This window comes from Lasiodiplodia theobromae (genome assembly GCF_012971845.1).
Source record: "Lasiodiplodia theobromae strain AM2As chromosome Unknown scaffold_21, whole genome shotgun sequence".
In the NCBI taxonomy this organism is placed as follows: domain Eukaryota; kingdom Fungi; phylum Ascomycota; class Dothideomycetes; order Botryosphaeriales; family Botryosphaeriaceae; genus Lasiodiplodia; species Lasiodiplodia theobromae.
The window spans coordinates 747,099-763,756 of NW_023336419.1; the positions used below are offsets into that span (position 1 = coordinate 747,099).

The 16,658-nt window shown below is 52.6% G+C and overlaps 5 protein-coding genes across 5 annotated transcripts; 1 reads left to right on the top strand and 4 right to left on the bottom strand.

Moving 5' to 3' along the window:
• Positions 1–130: 130 nt before the first annotated feature.
• LTHEOB_7268 (uncharacterized protein) lies at positions 131–692 on the bottom strand (the record flags this gene model as incomplete). Its single annotated transcript, XM_035516615.1, has 2 exons — positions 131–541; positions 603–692. 2 exons carry the CDS (start codon positions 690–692, stop codon positions 131–133), a joined length of 501 nt encoding a protein of 166 aa, XP_035371715.1.
• A 1,073-nt stretch (positions 693–1,765) lies between these two features.
• LTHEOB_7269 (Integral membrane protein) lies at positions 1,766–3,592 on the bottom strand (the record flags this gene model as incomplete). Its single annotated transcript, XM_035516616.1, has 10 exons — positions 1,766–2,420; positions 2,469–2,499; positions 2,548–2,586; positions 2,637–2,750; positions 2,800–2,876; positions 2,924–3,020; positions 3,081–3,171; positions 3,224–3,291; positions 3,345–3,381; positions 3,425–3,592. 10 exons carry the CDS (start codon positions 3,590–3,592, stop codon positions 1,766–1,768), a joined length of 1,377 nt encoding a protein of 458 aa, XP_035371716.1.
• A 1,004-nt stretch (positions 3,593–4,596) lies between these two features.
• On the top strand, positions 4,597–8,130 carry LTHEOB_7270 (Citron-like protein; the record flags this gene model as incomplete). The annotated part of the gene is made up of 5 exons (XM_035516618.1): positions 4,597–4,678; positions 4,723–6,243; positions 6,295–7,179; positions 7,232–7,340; positions 7,395–8,130. The coding sequence occupies 5 exons, from the start codon at positions 4,597–4,599 to the stop codon at positions 8,128–8,130; spliced, it is 3,333 nt and encodes a 1,110-aa protein (XP_035371717.1).
• Positions 8,131–11,059: 2,929 nt separating this feature from the next.
• LTHEOB_7271 (Nitrogen regulatory protein area) lies at positions 11,060–12,382 on the bottom strand (the record flags this gene model as incomplete). The annotated part of the gene is made up of 2 exons (XM_035516619.1): positions 11,060–11,966; positions 12,021–12,382. 2 exons carry the CDS (start codon positions 12,380–12,382, stop codon positions 11,060–11,062), a joined length of 1,269 nt encoding a protein of 422 aa, XP_035371718.1.
• Positions 12,383–12,935: 553 nt separating this feature from the next.
• On the bottom strand, positions 12,936–14,731 carry LTHEOB_7272 (MFS multidrug transporter; the record flags this gene model as incomplete). The annotated part of the gene is made up of 5 exons (XM_035516620.1): positions 12,936–13,229; positions 13,292–13,902; positions 13,950–14,379; positions 14,428–14,493; positions 14,549–14,731. 5 exons carry the CDS (start codon positions 14,729–14,731, stop codon positions 12,936–12,938), a joined length of 1,584 nt encoding a protein of 527 aa, XP_035371719.1.
• Between the last annotated feature and the right edge of the window lie 1,927 nt (positions 14,732–16,658).

A 16,658-nucleotide genomic window follows, 5' to 3' on the forward strand; every position in this document is an offset into this window, starting at 1 on the left:
AGCAGATGTAGAGGAAAGGGAAGACCAAGCGCCGTGAACTCCGATTTGCCCATTTCAACCCCCTTTTTCCCGCCATCCACTGGTGTTCCATTCTGGCTTAGTTCATCTTGGAATTGGAAACCCTCGTAACTTAGACACTTCTTCTCTCATTCTCTCCTTCTTCGCCACCTTGCCGATTTTTAGCATATTCGGTCGTCTTGACCGAGACGCATGTGTAGCTCAGCAGCGGCCGCGTCCAGCCGCTGTTGGCGGCCAGATCAGCGTTTCCGGGAGAGTGTACGGTCAAGGATTCGGCAGCTGGGTCGAGGAAAGTGCGACAGACGCCGTTGCTGTGATTTGTCGTCTGTGTTGGCACACATATTGCATCAGAGGAGAGGAAGGGGTTGACATACGAGTAGAAGATGCAGTCTAGGTCGTCATCGGTCTTGATGGATTTGACAGTGCTGCTGTCGCCGTCGATGGAATTGCAGTTGTTATTGCCGAGGGGCGTGGCGTGCTGGGTGCAGATGCCGTTGTAGTTGATTTCGCTACAGAGGAGGACCTGTTGGTTGTAAGATTTGTCAGGTTGCTTCTTCGAATTTTGAACGGCAAGAGATACATACACTGGCGGAGGTATCTATTGAGTCCGGATTGACGGGGATCGCAATGGCGATGTATGGAAGGAGAAAAAAGAAAGTGGCGGTCGTGAGCATAGCGAGGAAGATTAAGGTGATATCTGATTAAGCGTATAGATATGTGCCAGGAGGTCTGGAAAAGACGCTATGAGATGGCGTTATGCATTAGATTTCTGGTGTCTACTCCGGCATTTATACTCTACTGAACCGGAGCCGTAGAACCCTGGAAAGAGGATGTAAAGGCGGGGCTGGTAGCCAATTCCCGATCGGTCGGTCCCAAGAGCCCGTTTTCCAGACGAGATTTGCTGCTTGTGAGCGATGTCATGGCTTGAGATACCAACGGATGCACGATCTTAGTGTGCATCCAGCAAACGGGTGCGATGTGCATTTGCCGTCCCTCGCCTCCCCGCCATCACAGATGTTCGAGAACGGAAGACGCATGCCAAGGCAGGCAAGCTTTCTCTTTGTCCTCTCGGCTGACATTTGCACACCGCTGTCCTGTCATAAGGCGTAGGCATTGTCACGAGATTGATTTCATGTTGCTTCAATATTGAATTCCTTAAATACGTGTTGCAGGGATAGGCGTTAGTCGCGTGCCGATAAACGTAGCAAAGTGCGGGGAAAACGGGTAGGCAGCCTCGTAGGCTATATGCCGTGTGCCGTGCCGCTGTTAATTCGTGGTGGCAGGTGCACGCATTCTGGTCACGCTTGTCCGCGAAGTGCCGGGCAATGCAAGGGGCCCGACCTTACATACCCGCCCGCCGCTAAGTCCACACACCTCAGTCCATTGCTGCCGCAATTGGGTTAGATTTATTTCCTCGATGCACGCTCCTTGCAAGTAGCCGGGTCTCGACTTCTGTTCCAGCTGGCCTTATAGACTGTCGGAAGAGCGGTCGGCAAGACACAGTTTCATGTCGTACGATGTCCCTGCAACGTTGACCGGTGAACGTTTGTGGGTGTGGCAACGTGTGCACCGCTGCTGCAAATTCAGTCATCCGTAGACAGTGAGGCTGGTACAGAATCACACACCCCGTGGCTGGCAGATGGATCACGTTGGGTCGAGGAACCACTTACACGTGGACAATATACCGTGACTCTTTTCATATAGGGCTGATAAGGGTTCCAACTGTCATGCCCGTTTCCCAACTTGGTCATCCCTCTCTCCATCCGCGGATGCATTCCCTATCATACGAGCTCGTCCTAGGCTCACTACCGTGGGTGACAACTGTAGTCCTCACTATTCCACTCAATGGCCGAGGCATGAGTACCTGCAGCTCCTCTCCCCTCTCCATATCCGAGTCTTCTGGTAAGGGTGATCCAATACCGAAATTTACATCCTCCCAGATCTCCTCCTCTTCCTCATCATGAGTATCATCACCATTGTGATGAAGCTCTCCCACGTTATACGCAGTCCCCGGACTCTGACTGCCCTCGTCAGCCGGGCGGGACCGCGCAGGTTCAACCTCGTTGTCACCCTGCTTTGTAGCCGGCGCTAAACCGCTTCGATTACTGGCTGCGGAAGCTATGTTCTCTTTTGAGGTAGGCGCGTTTGATGTACTGGAATTGCCCGTATGACGATGGATCCATCTGTTGAGGAACGTAGAAGAACGAATGGAGTACTGACTCCGGTCGTTCGATGGAGGTTTGTTCGTAGGGTTGGAGGAGCGCTTGGAGCCGACGGAACCTAGGCCAAGACGGACAGCGATGCGCCGTACAAGGGGCTGGAGTGCGGGGAAGCACGCCACCCAGAGTCCGCAATGACCTTCAAGATTGGTCCAGACGGCCGCGAAGGTGACGTTGTATGTCCTGTGGCAAGTCAAAGAATACTCGTGTAGCAGAGATGAGGAAACGTACGTGTTGACTGTCATGTCTATCGTGACGATTGCTGGGAACGTCAGCTGAGAGAAAAAGTGAAACCTTACTGTGCGCTTACTGGAAAGGCGAATGATCCCAGTGATGATGGTAAAGATGCCTGTGGGGACGTCAGAGAAAGAAACAGCAAATCTGGCGGCAAGCCCTTACCCACGGCGAACACAAGGGCAACTTTGATGGTCCTCAATGAGAAGATCATCTTTTTATGAAGAACCCAGATAGGCATTACCAGAAGCACGAGGTCGAAAAAGATACTAAGGCCACCTATAGAAGCATCAGCATATGCAACCAGCCGGTGGAAGTCAAAACATACTGTGTGTATACATGAGCACAGCCTCCTGTGAGAGGGCTAGACAGTGAGCGCCCGGCATCATCTTATCCCAAAGTGCTCTGACTGCAATTAGTAGATATGAAAACAAAAACATCAAGGTTCTTACTTGACTGGTTTACACTCAAACAAGAGAGTGAAGAAAGACCCAAAAGTGAGAATGATGATGCCGACGCCGACGATGTAGACCCATATCATGAATGCTCCTAGATACGCGTAAGCGCTGATGTTCTGCGAACTCAAGACGTGAACAGCTTAGACCTTACTTTCTTTATTCAAACGTGGCAGAAAGGCCAGAATGGACAGTCGCACAAAGCCGGTCCCCAGGAAATATAGGAGTTGTGCAGTTGGGAGAAGCTACGAGGTTCGTCAGCATCTGAACCACCGAAGAATATCACGGGATTGCTACCATAAAGTAGGTGCGAATCTCGTTTTGAGGCACCAAAGCCATGGTCCTACCCGAGCCGTTGTAGGTCGCTACATGGTACTTAGTATCAGTGGCTGTCAGAAATCCACATTGCAAATCTCACCAGCAATTTCAATGGAAGCCTGTCCCAGCAGGCAGATCTGCAGCGCATTAGTGGCCTGCGAGAAGGCCAAGGTAGCACACTCGCTCAATACTTGCCCAGGCCAAGATTGCAAAGTAGTCGTCCCACCCCGGTTTCCTGAGCATGATGAATCTGACGTAGAGTCGGGCGAGCATCAATACGCTGGATATGATGATTAGTGAGATGGCCAAATCCCACATTATCAACTGGCGTCCATTCATTGGCGTCATAATGAAGTGAAGAGAGAAGGAGGTGTGTAGAAAAGCGAAGTTCTCCAGTGGTAGAAGCTGGGCGGCAATTAAATCCTGGTTACTGGCAGGCAGAAGATGTACTGAACAAAACGCGTTGCGTGGTGCGACAGAGGCCAAAGCCTGGCTCCCGCCACAGTCCAGACTGGACTGCAAGCGGTTACAAGTAGGAATAGGACGATCACACGATGATGAAAGAATACGAGACGCGAGATCGAAAGCTTTCGCAGAAGGATAAGATGTATACTCTTGAAAGCCTGAACACAGGACTGCTCCCTTGGCAAGCGATGACAGCCATCAGTTTCGACAGATGTCCGAGCACAAGCCAGACGACGGGAAGGAAAATCTATGTGCCAGGTCAAGAACAATGTGTTGGATGGGCAATGAAGGGACGGAGAAGCACGCGGCCGAGACGGAAGACGCATTCGACTCGCCGAAATAGGGATGTCTTGGGGCCTAGCGAGAAGTGGAAAAGCTTGAGCTGGGTCGAGCCGGATCCAAGAATCGGAAACTGAATCTCTTTGTTTCCAGAGAAATGACTGCGGCGTAGGGCCCAGTGGGCGTCAGGTCTTAAAATACGAGGCGGCACGGAAGAAGCCCTGGGCATGGCGTAGGTAGGTTTTCAGACGTGATAGTAGGCTGGGCAAGCTGGTCAGAGGCTCACAAGTCCAACGCTACCTATCTTGCCAGAGGTACGATTTCGGCAGCCCAGCATCAGAGCACCGGATGGGAGGCGAGGCCAAGCTCGGCTGCATGAAGCTTGGTCGTGACAGCGATCTATCGGATAGCCGAGAGGCGGCGGGAAAGAGGAGCGCGATTCAAGATTTGCGGCGCTGCGGGAAGTCGTGGCCGCGCCGCGGCGGACGCCGCATCGTCACCGCCCAAGCTCCACCGACAGCTGCTGCTGCCATCCCAACCACCCCACCCACAGCTCCCCGCGACGCTGCATGGAGTGAGACGGCTCGCCGCTGTGCCGCCTCGCGACCATGCTAACCGCCTTCATCGCTCGGCCCGTTGTCGAGTTCCGCCAGCGCGACAAGTCCCGAATCGACTCCATCCTCGCCTATGGTATGCTCATCTGCCTCGTTCGCGACCCTCGCTGACCACGCCAGGCGACCGCCTGCTGGTTGGCCTCAATACCGGCTGCCTGCGCATCTACCGCCTCAATGAGTTGAACGACGACCCCGAGCCCGAGCCCGACTCCGCCGAAGATGGCGACGACCCGCCCAAGCCGAAGCAGAAGCCTGCCGACCTGCTGCGCGAGGTTGAGAAATTCTCCCGCCGCCCCGTCCAGCAGCTGGCCATGATCAAAGAGTCGAGCATCCTTGTGTCTCTGAGCGACAACTACGTCTCCATCTACGACCTGCACACCTATGAGCTGCAGGAGCGTCTCGAGAAGACCAAGGGTGCCGCCACCTTCGCCGTAACCTCCAACATCGTCAAGGACCCTTCCACCGGCATCCCCTCCATCGTCTCGCGTCTCGCCGTCGCCGTCAAGCGGAGGATCATACTGTGGTCGTGGCAGGACATGGAGCTCATGGAGGACACGGCTGAGATCACCCTGATATCCACCGTCAAGTCGCTCACTTGGGCAACCGGTACCAAGATTGTGGCCGGAATGGACCCTGGCTTCGTCATGGTTGACATAGAGACCCAGGAAGTCACGGATATTGTCAAACCCAGCTCTCTGACTGAGTCCGCTAGCCAGCAGCTCAACCGCTTCGGTGCCGTAAATACATCGGGTATGGGTTACATGGCTATGGGTAGCTGGGTTCCCAAGCCCATGGCAACACGCTTGGGCGACACCGAGTTGCTACTTGCCAAGGATGTCAACAGCCTGTTCATCGACACCGAGGGCAAAGCCTTAGAGAAACGCCAAATTCCATGGACCATCGCTCCGGAAGCCATAGGATACTCCTACCCGTACATGCTGGCTCTCCAGCCTCCTGCAAAGGGTGCTCTCGAAGTGCGCAATCCAGATACCCTGAACCTACTCCAGACCATCAGCATTCCCAATGCAGCCTTCCTCCACGTCCCCCAGCCCAACATCAGTTTAGCTCATGCCGGCAAAGGTTTCCTTGTTGCCAGCGATAGGTGCATTTGGCGCATGGGCGCTTTGCACTATGAAGAGCAGATTGACGAGCTTGTGGCCACGGGCCGCTACGATGAAGCTGTTAGCCTCCTAAACATGCTGGAAGACACTCTCCTCAAGGATAAGAACGGTCGCATCCGAGAGGTGCAGATCCTTAAAGCCGAAAGTCTGTTTCGACAAAGGCGCTACCGCCAGGCCATGGATCTTTTCTCCGATGCCGTTGCCCCTCCCGAAAAAGTTATCGCTCTTTATCCGAGATCTATCGCTGGTGACCTCTCTACGATCGAAGAGCCTAGGGACAGTGATCTCGAGGCCGAAACCGAAGATGAGGGTGAGAAGACTGACGAGGAGGCTGCCCCTGCCGAAAAGCACACTGGCAACACTCTTACCCGAGCAATGTTTGGGAGGCTCGTGGCTGAACAGAAAAAGACGGTCGACTCTGATACTGCGTCTGTCCGCTCCTTCAAGGCAGATAGTGACACGATAAGCATCAAGGGAAAGAAGTCGGCGGACAACCTTGCCGATGAGGATAGGCCATTACGTAAGTGCTGTACCCTGCAACAATTCAGCGCTGTTTACTCACGCAAAGCAGAAGGGAAAGACTTGATTGTAGCTGTCACCGCGCTTTTCGGTTTCCTGGCGCAGACTCGTGCGCAGCTTCAAAAATTCATCCACTACGACGGTACGCTCAAGCAGCCTCTTCCACCCAAGGAGCAACAGAAAGAGCATTACCAGCCCCCATTTGCTCCTTTCATTCTTCTTCCGGACGAGCCGCAGGAAATAAACTGGCAGGAACGACTTCATAAAGTGGCAAGCATCACGGATACGACTTTGTTCCGCGCATACATGCTTGCGAGGCCTGGAATGGCTGGTCCTTTGTTCCGTCTTGACAACTTCTGCGACCCTGAAGTGGTCAGGGAAAAGCTGTATGAGAGCGGCCGCTACACGGACCTCATCGACTTTTTGCATGGCAAGAAGATGCACCACGAAGCCTTGGAATTACTCGAGAAGTTCGGAAAAGACGAGGAAGGCGAAGATGTCACACCTGCACTGCGTGGCCCGCAAAGGACAATAGCATATCTTCAGCAACTGCCGCCTGATCTGATCGACCTCATCTTGGAATACGCGGAGTGGCCTATTCGTGCTGACCCTGAGAAGGGAATGGAAATATTCCTTGCCGACACAGAGAACGCAGAGACTCTTCCCCGGGATCGCGTGTTGGACTTCCTGCACCAAATCGACCCAAAGTTGTCTGTCCGTTACCTAGAACACATTATCAATGAGCTCAACGACCACACACCTGATTTCCACCAGAGGCTCGTCGATGAATATCTTGATCGGCTACTCAGGGCGAAGGATGAGGATGTGTTCGACAGCGAGGAAGAACACAAGGAGTGGCGGGAGAAGTTTGAAGGATTCCTGAGGAATAGTCATCAGTACAACAAAGCTAGAATTTTCCGAGCACTCCCACAAGACGGTAAGTGGTTTGTGCCCCGGCTTCGAGAGCAAATTCTAACGCAAGAACGCAGTGCCGGACTTCTACGAGCCACGTGCAATTGTTCTCAGCAAGATGGGTCAACACAAGCAAGCCCTCCAAATCTACGTCTTCCAGATCGAAGACTACGACAAAGCGGAAGAGTATGCGCTTACAACTCCCTTCTAAAAATAAACTGTCGCGCTGACTTGAATCAGATACTGTAACCATGTCTTCCTTACCGCCTCTCAGCAACCTGTCTTCGTAACGCCATTGAGTCGACCTCAATCCCGACAGCAGGGCAGCTCGCAGCCACCTCTCTTCGGAATGTCGCAGCAACCTCTCTTCGGAACGCCATCTAGTCGACCTCAATCCCGGCAGCAGGGTAGCTCACAGCAACAAGACCCAGAGGATGCTGAACCATCAATCTACCATACTCTGCTTTCACTCTACCTTACTCCACCTCCCCCGCATAAACCCAACTGGGAACCGGCCCTCTCTCTGCTCTCCAAACATGGCGCTCGTCTGCCCGCCTCATCGACACTAGAGCTTATTCCGTCTGTGCTCCCGGTCAAGGACTTAGAATCCTATTTCTGCGGCCGCATCCGCAGCGCAAACAGCGTCATGAACGAAGAGCGTATCGTGTCTCAATTGCGCGCTGTCGAGAAGCTCGAGGTCGAGTCTGCTCTACTGCTGGGAGCCGGGCCGCCAGGAGTGGTGGGCGGAAGGAACAGAAGGGTAGTCATCGGAGAGGACAGACATTGTAGGGTCTGCGGGAAGCGGTTCGGCAACAGTGCAATCAGAGTATATCCCGATGGTGCGGTGGTGCACTACGGCTGCTTCAACCGGGCGGGCGCTGCACTTGGAGGAGGAGGAGGAGGAGCCAGGAAAGTTGACGATTTTGATTTCAAGAAGCCGGAGATGGGCATCCGTCGATGGGATACCTTCGGGTGAGCCGATGTACGAACTATGGCATGGTGTGATGATTTCAAGATGATGGAGTTCGATATACCCTTCACGGCCGGGTTCGGTTTGTTCCCGGCTTATATTTGTACACTACAAGTATGCAGAGGTAGTACTACACTGATGTAATAAAAACTGCCGTTAGCTTTATGTTTCTGAGAGGACCGAAGCACTTTACTGACTGGAAAATTCCAAGTCTATCAGAATAGCATCCAAGTGAGCCCGCTTCGTTGCTCGACAAGCTAACCAAGTAATTGGCAACATATGGAAGCGCCTTATCATTACCTCGATAATGAGAGCCTGAATATAGAATTGGGCTAGAATAAAGTCGGTGCGCGTGGGTTCATGTAGGCTTCTCATAGTCTTATCCTGCGTCGGAAATGAAAAGCCTTTCCTGAATCGCATCACCTGTTTTGTTGCTCCTGAAGCACGTTACACTTTTCGACCATCCACAATAGCTATAAAATACGCGATTTGAATCTGCTCTGCAAGCTAACCTAGGATAATGGTCTTTTCTTCAGGTGACCAACTCTGCCAAGCACTGACGTGCGCTTGGCCAATTCCGAACCTCTCAGCATATCCATTCAACCAATGAACGATGATAAAGTTCACGAAAAGGCCATCTCCACTTCTGCTTTCTGTAACCAAAACCAACTCCACCAGCGTTCTCCAGCAGTACTGCTGTAAGTCCTTACGGTTGACCCCAAAGAGTATACCACCTGAGCTGCTCGATGTCTCATCGATGCCAAAAAGGTATACATACAAATGCGAGTCGGGATGCCATTGAGCACTTACACGTGGCTTGTACTTCAACACCTTCCCGGCATGATCACTCCATTCCGCAATTGTCAAGGGGACTGTGAAAGATACAAATCCGAGCAAGCCACCAGAGACTTGAGCGAATTCCTCGATTAACGGATCCGATGATTCGTTAAATTCAGAAGGGTGTGAGGGTATAGATTGCCAATTGTAGTTAGGCAAGAATATCTGCGGAGAGAAAATACTCTTGTGAAAGTTTTCAATTTTCGGAGCTTCCTGGTTGGCAAACATCATGGCTGCCCGCATGTACAGCGGGAACTTAACCGGACCATCCCAGGCCATCCAACTCCAACTGGGTAATGGAGTAGATGTTTCTCGACGTTCAATTTGCCAGTGAGGCAAGAAGCTAGCCCACAAGAGCGCGTGAGGCAATAAAGTGGTTGGTATTCCGTGAATGACATTTCCACCGGTCATTTCCTCAAGCCGCTCTGCTATTCCAGAGAATGCATTTGATACGTCTGAAGAGAAGGACAATGATTTGCGGGTGTAGAGCATGGTGATCAGTGCCCAAGTTGCTGTCGTGTTGTTGCAGCGTAGTAAACAGCGCTCCTCATCATCCGGTTGCCCTGCTCTGAGAGACCATTGTGCAAATGGCAGCAGCTTCAAATGGGGTGAGAGGTGGTCCTTGATATCCTTTCCCTGGATTTGCATAATCGATCTGGAGTCTAGGATATCAATCTCAGTTGACAGGATGTGTTCATGCGTAGTAGAGTTGGACCTCGGAGACCAGCCATTGATTGACAATCCTCTACTCCATACTCCAGATGAACAGCGGATGAAGACATGATTGCGAAAGGTATACATACACCGCGCTGAAAGATACCTTTCCTGGAAGGTCCAAGCTCTACTGACATACTTCGTACTGCGCAATGCTGAGGAGAGTTTAGGACTCTCGCCAGGCGCTGTCTGTGGTAGGCTGAGAGTCAAGTCGTATGGATAATTGCAGGGTAAACTTGAGTTGGCATTCACTGCATCTGCAGCTGCGATGGTCAAGAAAGCTGATCTGTAGATGTCGGCCATCCGAGATATGTGGATGTGTTTTGTCTCTGCATCGTCTTGTACAATGCACAGAGAGTCTACCCAGAGAAAGTAGCCCCGAAGCTGTCGGACCATGTCTATACAATCGCGGATCGTCCTTGGAATCTGGTCGATGATTTCCCGAAACGAATTCTCCTTGAGGAGTGATGCGGTCCGCTCCTTTGTGTGCTCGTACTGTTTTACACCTCCCCAAACGTAGCTAAGTGCGATGTAGCCACATTCTGCAATAGACTTCTTGACCAGGCACATTCTTTGGATGTCGATAAGGAAAATCTCAAATGAAGGGTTTGAGATAACCACTGGGATGTTGCAATGATCGCCATGTTCTTGAACACACGTCCTCAGATGTTTTCTGATCTCGACAAAACGAAGTTTGAGTGTCTTCTTGATACCGCCAGCACTAAGCCACGTTGATTCCATGGCGAAGGTGGCTGCAGTTCAGGGCGACAAAAGTGATCAGATGCACAAGGCTGAGAACGTGATCCGCAAAAACGAGAGAGGAAAGCTGCGATGTCAAACGAGGGGCGGCGGCAGCCTAATATATGCCGCCGTGACACAGGCTCCCTGGCTAGCCTGCGTGAACCAATCAAGAATGACCAAAAACTCCCACAGATACACAAGAATGATCGGTTGACCGGTGAGACGGGCGAGCTGTGTGGACAAAGTTTTCATGCAACCCATGAACAGCATAATCTGGAGCACAAGTTGCAAAGGCAAAATAAAAAAATTTAGAAGTTGCGAGGGCTGTACCACAGTAAAATCTCATAAGTTGTATTTACCCTTTCATTATTTCCGCTCTCAATTTAAAGCGAGAACGACGAATTACCTTAATGGCGGATTTGGGCCTATGCGACGTCGCCCTTGCTTTAGTCCAGAAACCTCAAGGCCTGGCTACACCATGAGTGTCAACCACATTCCTTTCTCAGTGCGACTTAGGATGGCACTTACTGGCCGAAGGGAAATTCTACAATAATAAATAATAATACACCACTTGCTTGAAATAGAGTCTTCCTTTTAGAACCATCACCATTCCTAAGGCAAGGCACAAACTTCCGATCTTCAATCATAATCCTTTCCGACGTTTCCTCCCCGTTGTTTCAGAACTTGATGCATGCCCCCAATAACCCGCTTGAGGTTCGATCGATGACTGCGCGTTGATATTCGAATCTCCAAGGCCAAATCCGGACGTCGTAAACATCTGCCCATACTGGCCCGGCTGCGATCCAAACTGAGTCTTCTGCCCCGACAGCTCCGCAAAGTGACTATCCTCAAACTGCTGCCACTGAGACAAGCTCTGGGCAGTCGCATGCTGATTCAGCACCGCACTCGTCTGGCTCCCGAACCCGTGCTGCGCAGCGTCGTGAGCAATCCAATTCTCGGGGAAGAGGTCGATTTCCTCCTTTTTGATCTCGGGCGGCGTATCGTACAGAGACTGCCCGCCGAACGCTTCTTCAGCCCAGCCCGGGTCCCATGGGGTGACGTTGCTGCCGCCGGGTGTCGGCTGTAAGTTGGTGAAGTCGGATTTAATACCGAAAGGACTGCTGCTGTCGGAGTACCCCGCACCGCCCAATGACACATGCCGGGTGTGGGTGCCGGAGGCGGCGTCGGGCTCTTGCTTGAATCCGTCAGGAACTTGGATTTTGCCGCGTGGGCCGTTGAGGAGGCTGTACGTGGAGGGCGTTTGGAAGTTCATGGGGCGGTCCGGGGGCGGCATATTTTGCGAGAGTTCTGGCGGAGTGAAGTCGAATTGGTAGGTACTGCTGGGGTCTTCGAATTTGACGTCGTCCATCCTAGTGTCGCCGGGTGGTGCGATCCACAATGCTTTTCCGACGCTGCCTTTTCGTGGAATGGCGATCCTCCGTTGGTGAGTGTTGGTCTGGGACACGGTCGTGGTCTGTTGCCTCGCCGTTGTCGGCGACCAGTGCTCCGCAGCCGGAGCCCTGACGCGTCCCACCGCCGCGTGAGATGATCTGAAGCCTCGTCAGTTTTCAATTGAGGTGTACACGACGTTGGAGGGTACATACTCTCTTTTTCGTTGTACTTTTCGTAAGTTGATGGCCATCATCCGCCAGGTCATGTTTTGCATGCGCTCAGCATCCGGGACGTTGGACTGTTTCCGGTAAAATTTCCACATGTCTATTCCGATCGGGTCTTCCTTCTGGAGCTCTTGCACATCGCTCTCTTCGTTGTTCTTCAGCTCTGGAAATACCGTGTCTTCCAATACGTCATCGCAGGCGTGGTCATGTGAGGGAGAAGATGTGTCGTAATTGCTACCCAGCGTACTGGCAGGAGTTAAAGAAGGGATGTTCGATGGAGAATCCGACATGTGGGAAAGCTCGTTGGCGTAGGAATAAGAGGCTTGTCCGAAATGTGTGGTGGCGGCCATGACTGTTCGGCCTCGTAAATTGGAAGCTTTTGTAGCTTCACTGAGTTTGAGATCTGCACTCGGTCCAGGGTCCTGTCAACCCAACAAGCCAAGGAGTAGAGCTGAATGCTTCGGCCGGGATGGGAGTAGCGGTGCGAAAAAGGGCCAACAGAGGTTGAAACATGCAGCACAAGTACTCGGGCTGGCACTAGGACGCAGAGTGTGGGGTAGAGCCTAAATAAGGCGTGATGTTCGGAGTGACTTGGCTGGAGTAACGCTAGCCGGCCGTGCAATTGCGCAAATGGGTTTCTATTGCGTAACTGTTTCGTTGGCGCCATTGAGCCACCCACGTGCGTCATGGAAGCCGCAGGATTGCCGGTTGCACCGGCGACGTAAAAACCCATCACATCTGAGACGAATTGTACTTTGGTCGTGCCCTCATTGCGCGCTATCAATGGGTATAGTTGCACCCTGCTGTCTCTGCTGATCTCGAACAGGGTTCATGCATTAAATCTAGACTCCACCCCAATAACACCTTTTGCTATGCTAAAAACGACACAAATTTTGACCACCATTAACCGCTAAACGTGTTCCATGCCCGGATTGCGGACCCGTACTTCCAGAAGACCAACGGAGCAGGAATGCCCAGAACAATCGCGATCAGACCCAGGATGCTTCCGCCGCGGCCATATCCCAATGACTCAAAGAGGTAAGGGACAAACAGCGGAAAGGAGAAGGCAGCAAGGGACCGCAGGAAGGCCGACGCGGCCGACGCGGACGCGGAATACTGCGCGTAACAATCGACGATGTACGTCTGGATGCACTGGTAGGAAATCATGCTTCCGCAGGCGAAGAGCGCGGCTCCAATCTGTGCGCCCAAGGTGGTTAGCATTCATTGGTCGAGAGAGGCAGATGTGGATGGGTCCTTACATTCGGCACGAGCCAGTGACACTTCGCCTGCGCGGCCCACGCGTACAGGAAAATACCGCATGGACTGATGACCGATGCCGGAATCATCATGGGGATGCGGAACTCGGGCGGGCCGGCCTCGTCGACGGGACGCCCGCTGCGCTGCTGCAGCCGCCGGTAGATGGCGTCCATCAGCGGGCCGCACAGCTGGGCGCCGATGAGCGAGCCGACGGCCAGCGAGATGTAGTTCAAGCTGGCGACGCTCTTGGTCATGCCGTAGCGGCCCTCCCACAGAGTCGGGAAGCTGGAGATCAGGAGGTACAGCGTGCCGTAGTTGTAGGCTTGGTACAGCGCCAGCATCTGGACGATGGGCTGCGTTCCGAGGATGCGCCAGGGCCTGGTGAGGGAGATGCCGAGAAGCTTGGTCAAGGTGCGCTCGTCGCGCTCCCACTGGGTGCGGAATTCTGGGTTGCCTGTCCTTGCCCGGATCGCCCGGGCCTTGAGGAGAAGGATGCGGGGAGCGTACGTTTCGCGGAGGAAGAAGACGCCGAGGGTTTGGATGAATATGTTGAAGAAGGTGAGCGACCAGAATGTCCATCTCCAGGTCGTGTATTGAGAAATGAAACCACCGGCTACCTTTCGTTAGCATTTGGTCGTTCTTGTGCATGGACTGACATACCAATAGGGCCCAGTGCAGGTCCGAGGACAGGCGCGAGCTGATAGATACTGAACCCCTTGCCCCGCTCCGAAGGAAGCCAGCAATCACCAAGCACACCGGCTCCCATTCCGAGCATGGCGCTTCCACCAAAGCCAGAGATGAACCGGAAAGCGGTAATCTGGGGGCCTGACTGAGCGAAACCGCAGGCCGTGTTGAAGAGAATGAAAACACCATTGCCGATACGGATGATCCAGGAACGCCCCCATATCTCTGAGCATGGAGATAACACGAACGAGCCGAACGAAAATGCCAACAGAAATATGGAGAGGACTATTTGACGCTGGAAGCCTTCTGGAATATGCAGGTCTTTTCCGATGTGGTCGAGGCCCGGAGCAGACATGGACGAAGAAAGAGGCGACACGAAAGCGAATGCAGAGACGATCATCGTTGCCTGTTGCCTATTAGCTTCGGTTAGGTCGATCTGGACATGGGAACTTACCGCCCACTTGCGTGATTGGCTCCAGTTCTTTGGATTTTCCGGGTCATTAGGGCCATCCCAAGTAACCTTCAACTGCTGTCAGTACTTGAACCAGCCAACATGGAAGGTTAAAAGCACTTACCAACGTCGGGTCCTCCATCTCCTCCTTCTCCGAATCAGAGCCATCGTTGCGGACACTTCGGCTTTCTACGTCCACCTGCGCCTTCTCATCCTTCACATCCTGTATCGAGCTGACATCCGTGGTCGACGAGCTCCTCGAATCCGAAAATAGCGCCGGAACGACCAGATTACTTTGAGCTGACATGGTGAAAAGGAGAGAACGAAAAGTAAACGAAAGACTGACGCCGAGCAAAGGCAACACTCAACCCGGACGGCACTGGGGATGGCGAGTGCTTTTGTACTCGATATAGGAGCCAGCCACCTCATACTGGCTCTTCTCTCTACCCGTGTTTCGGGCGCTTCCGCACTGTCTGTGGTGGTGGTGGCTTCGGCGTCTCCCGCACGAAAGGGAGGAGTGGCTTGGTCTGGTGGTTAGAGTTAAGCTTCAAGGCCCAAGCGCCCCGAAGAACGTGAAGGAAAGAAACGAGAATATTGTAAGCTGAGGCTGAGCTATACAGATGGCTTGCTGCAGCTCCCATTACCGCTTCTTGACGTGGAAACCGTTGAGGTTCCATCTTTCAGAGGCTCTCTTGTTGCTGACGGGCAACCCAGCGTACGTCAATAGCGGGGGATTAGAGACCAAGGCGGCCGGTCAAGGACAAGGTTTCTGAGATAGCGTGCAAAAAAGCCGAACCGGGCTGTATTCTTTAGTGTCGGGGTCGGGACTTTCCACAACGACTCGGTGAAAAGGGCCTGGACAAAGTCGTTGGCCCGAGCACCGCCTCACCCCGCAATGGCACACTACCAGTTGGGCTTCCACAAAAAGGAATAAACAAAAGATAGTGAGGCTCTGTTATGCAGCTAAATTCACAGTCATGTTCACTTTACTTTTGTATTTTTAAAGGAAGAATGTGTAAGCACTCGAGTGTTGGTGTAGATTATGAAATCGAATCATTGTTCTCTCAGCGGTGCAGGTGTTGAGGCTAACATGTATGGGATTGCATGCTGAGGAACTGACCGCTTCGGTAACTGGGCACGCGACAGGATCTCGCGCAGAGGCCGGGCGTTAGAAAAAAGACAGCGAAGTTCAGCCACACTTACCAAATAGATTCAGCTTTGGGGCTGAGTACGGGTGAAGGCGCCGCCCGTGGCTTACCCCTGACGGGAAAGATGGCCGCAGCCTAACCGAGCTGAAGATCGCGAAATAGATCCTGCACCTACAACACAGACCCTATTCTCACGGAGCGCCCGGATTCTAGATCTTCCCCAAATCTCCTCAAAAAAAAGGTCCAGACCGTGCACTCAGCCGCCTTCCTCGATCGAGGCAACGTCCACGTACCATTGTATCGGATTTGGTCGGCGCACCGCAATGTTGTCACCAAGAGACCGAAATGCAGAGCCGTCCTAAGTCCGAATCTGCAAATTGCCCATTCATCGTCTGCACTATTTACGGAATCTGCCTGACGATGCCTCGGCCAGAGCCGACTTCTGGAGAAACGTTTTTGACAGCGGGAACCAAGTCGATGATCACGTCGACGACTAGTTATTAGCGTGATGCATGCAACTCGTAGTCACCCAGCTGACCTTGGGCTTTGCAAGGCCAGCCAGTATAGCGCTGACCCAGTCCTCGTGATGAGAGGCGCCGCGGTGGACGATGATATTCGCTTCGGCAACAGCCGTAAAAACATGGTCAGATTTTCCCTTAACGGCTTCTAGCGTTTGAACAGCAATTTTGTGGGTCGGATTACGAAGTAAACGCTCCCTTCATCTTGGAATCAGTGGTACTGATCATGTGACCTCTACTTTGCCTTTTTTGGTATTCCATGAGTATCAAGGGCAATTCTGGGATCGGTGGGACACGAGCGCTGCCACTCTTGGGAAGGTGGTTGGGCTCACACTTCTGCTCTTGGTCCGATCGAAGTTTACAAAAGGTGTGGCTAGAAGATGTGGCTTGAAGGCGCATTTTGGCGATAGAAGGCAAGTGCTCATGACGTCATGTTCTCCTCTCCTCTCGCAATCACATGAAGCAATTGTTTCTTCTCAAATATAAGATAATGAGAGAATGTTAGTTATAGATTAATTAGCAAGCTATGCTAGTGATGCTCGTTTTGTCGCGAAACGCCCAGAAAATA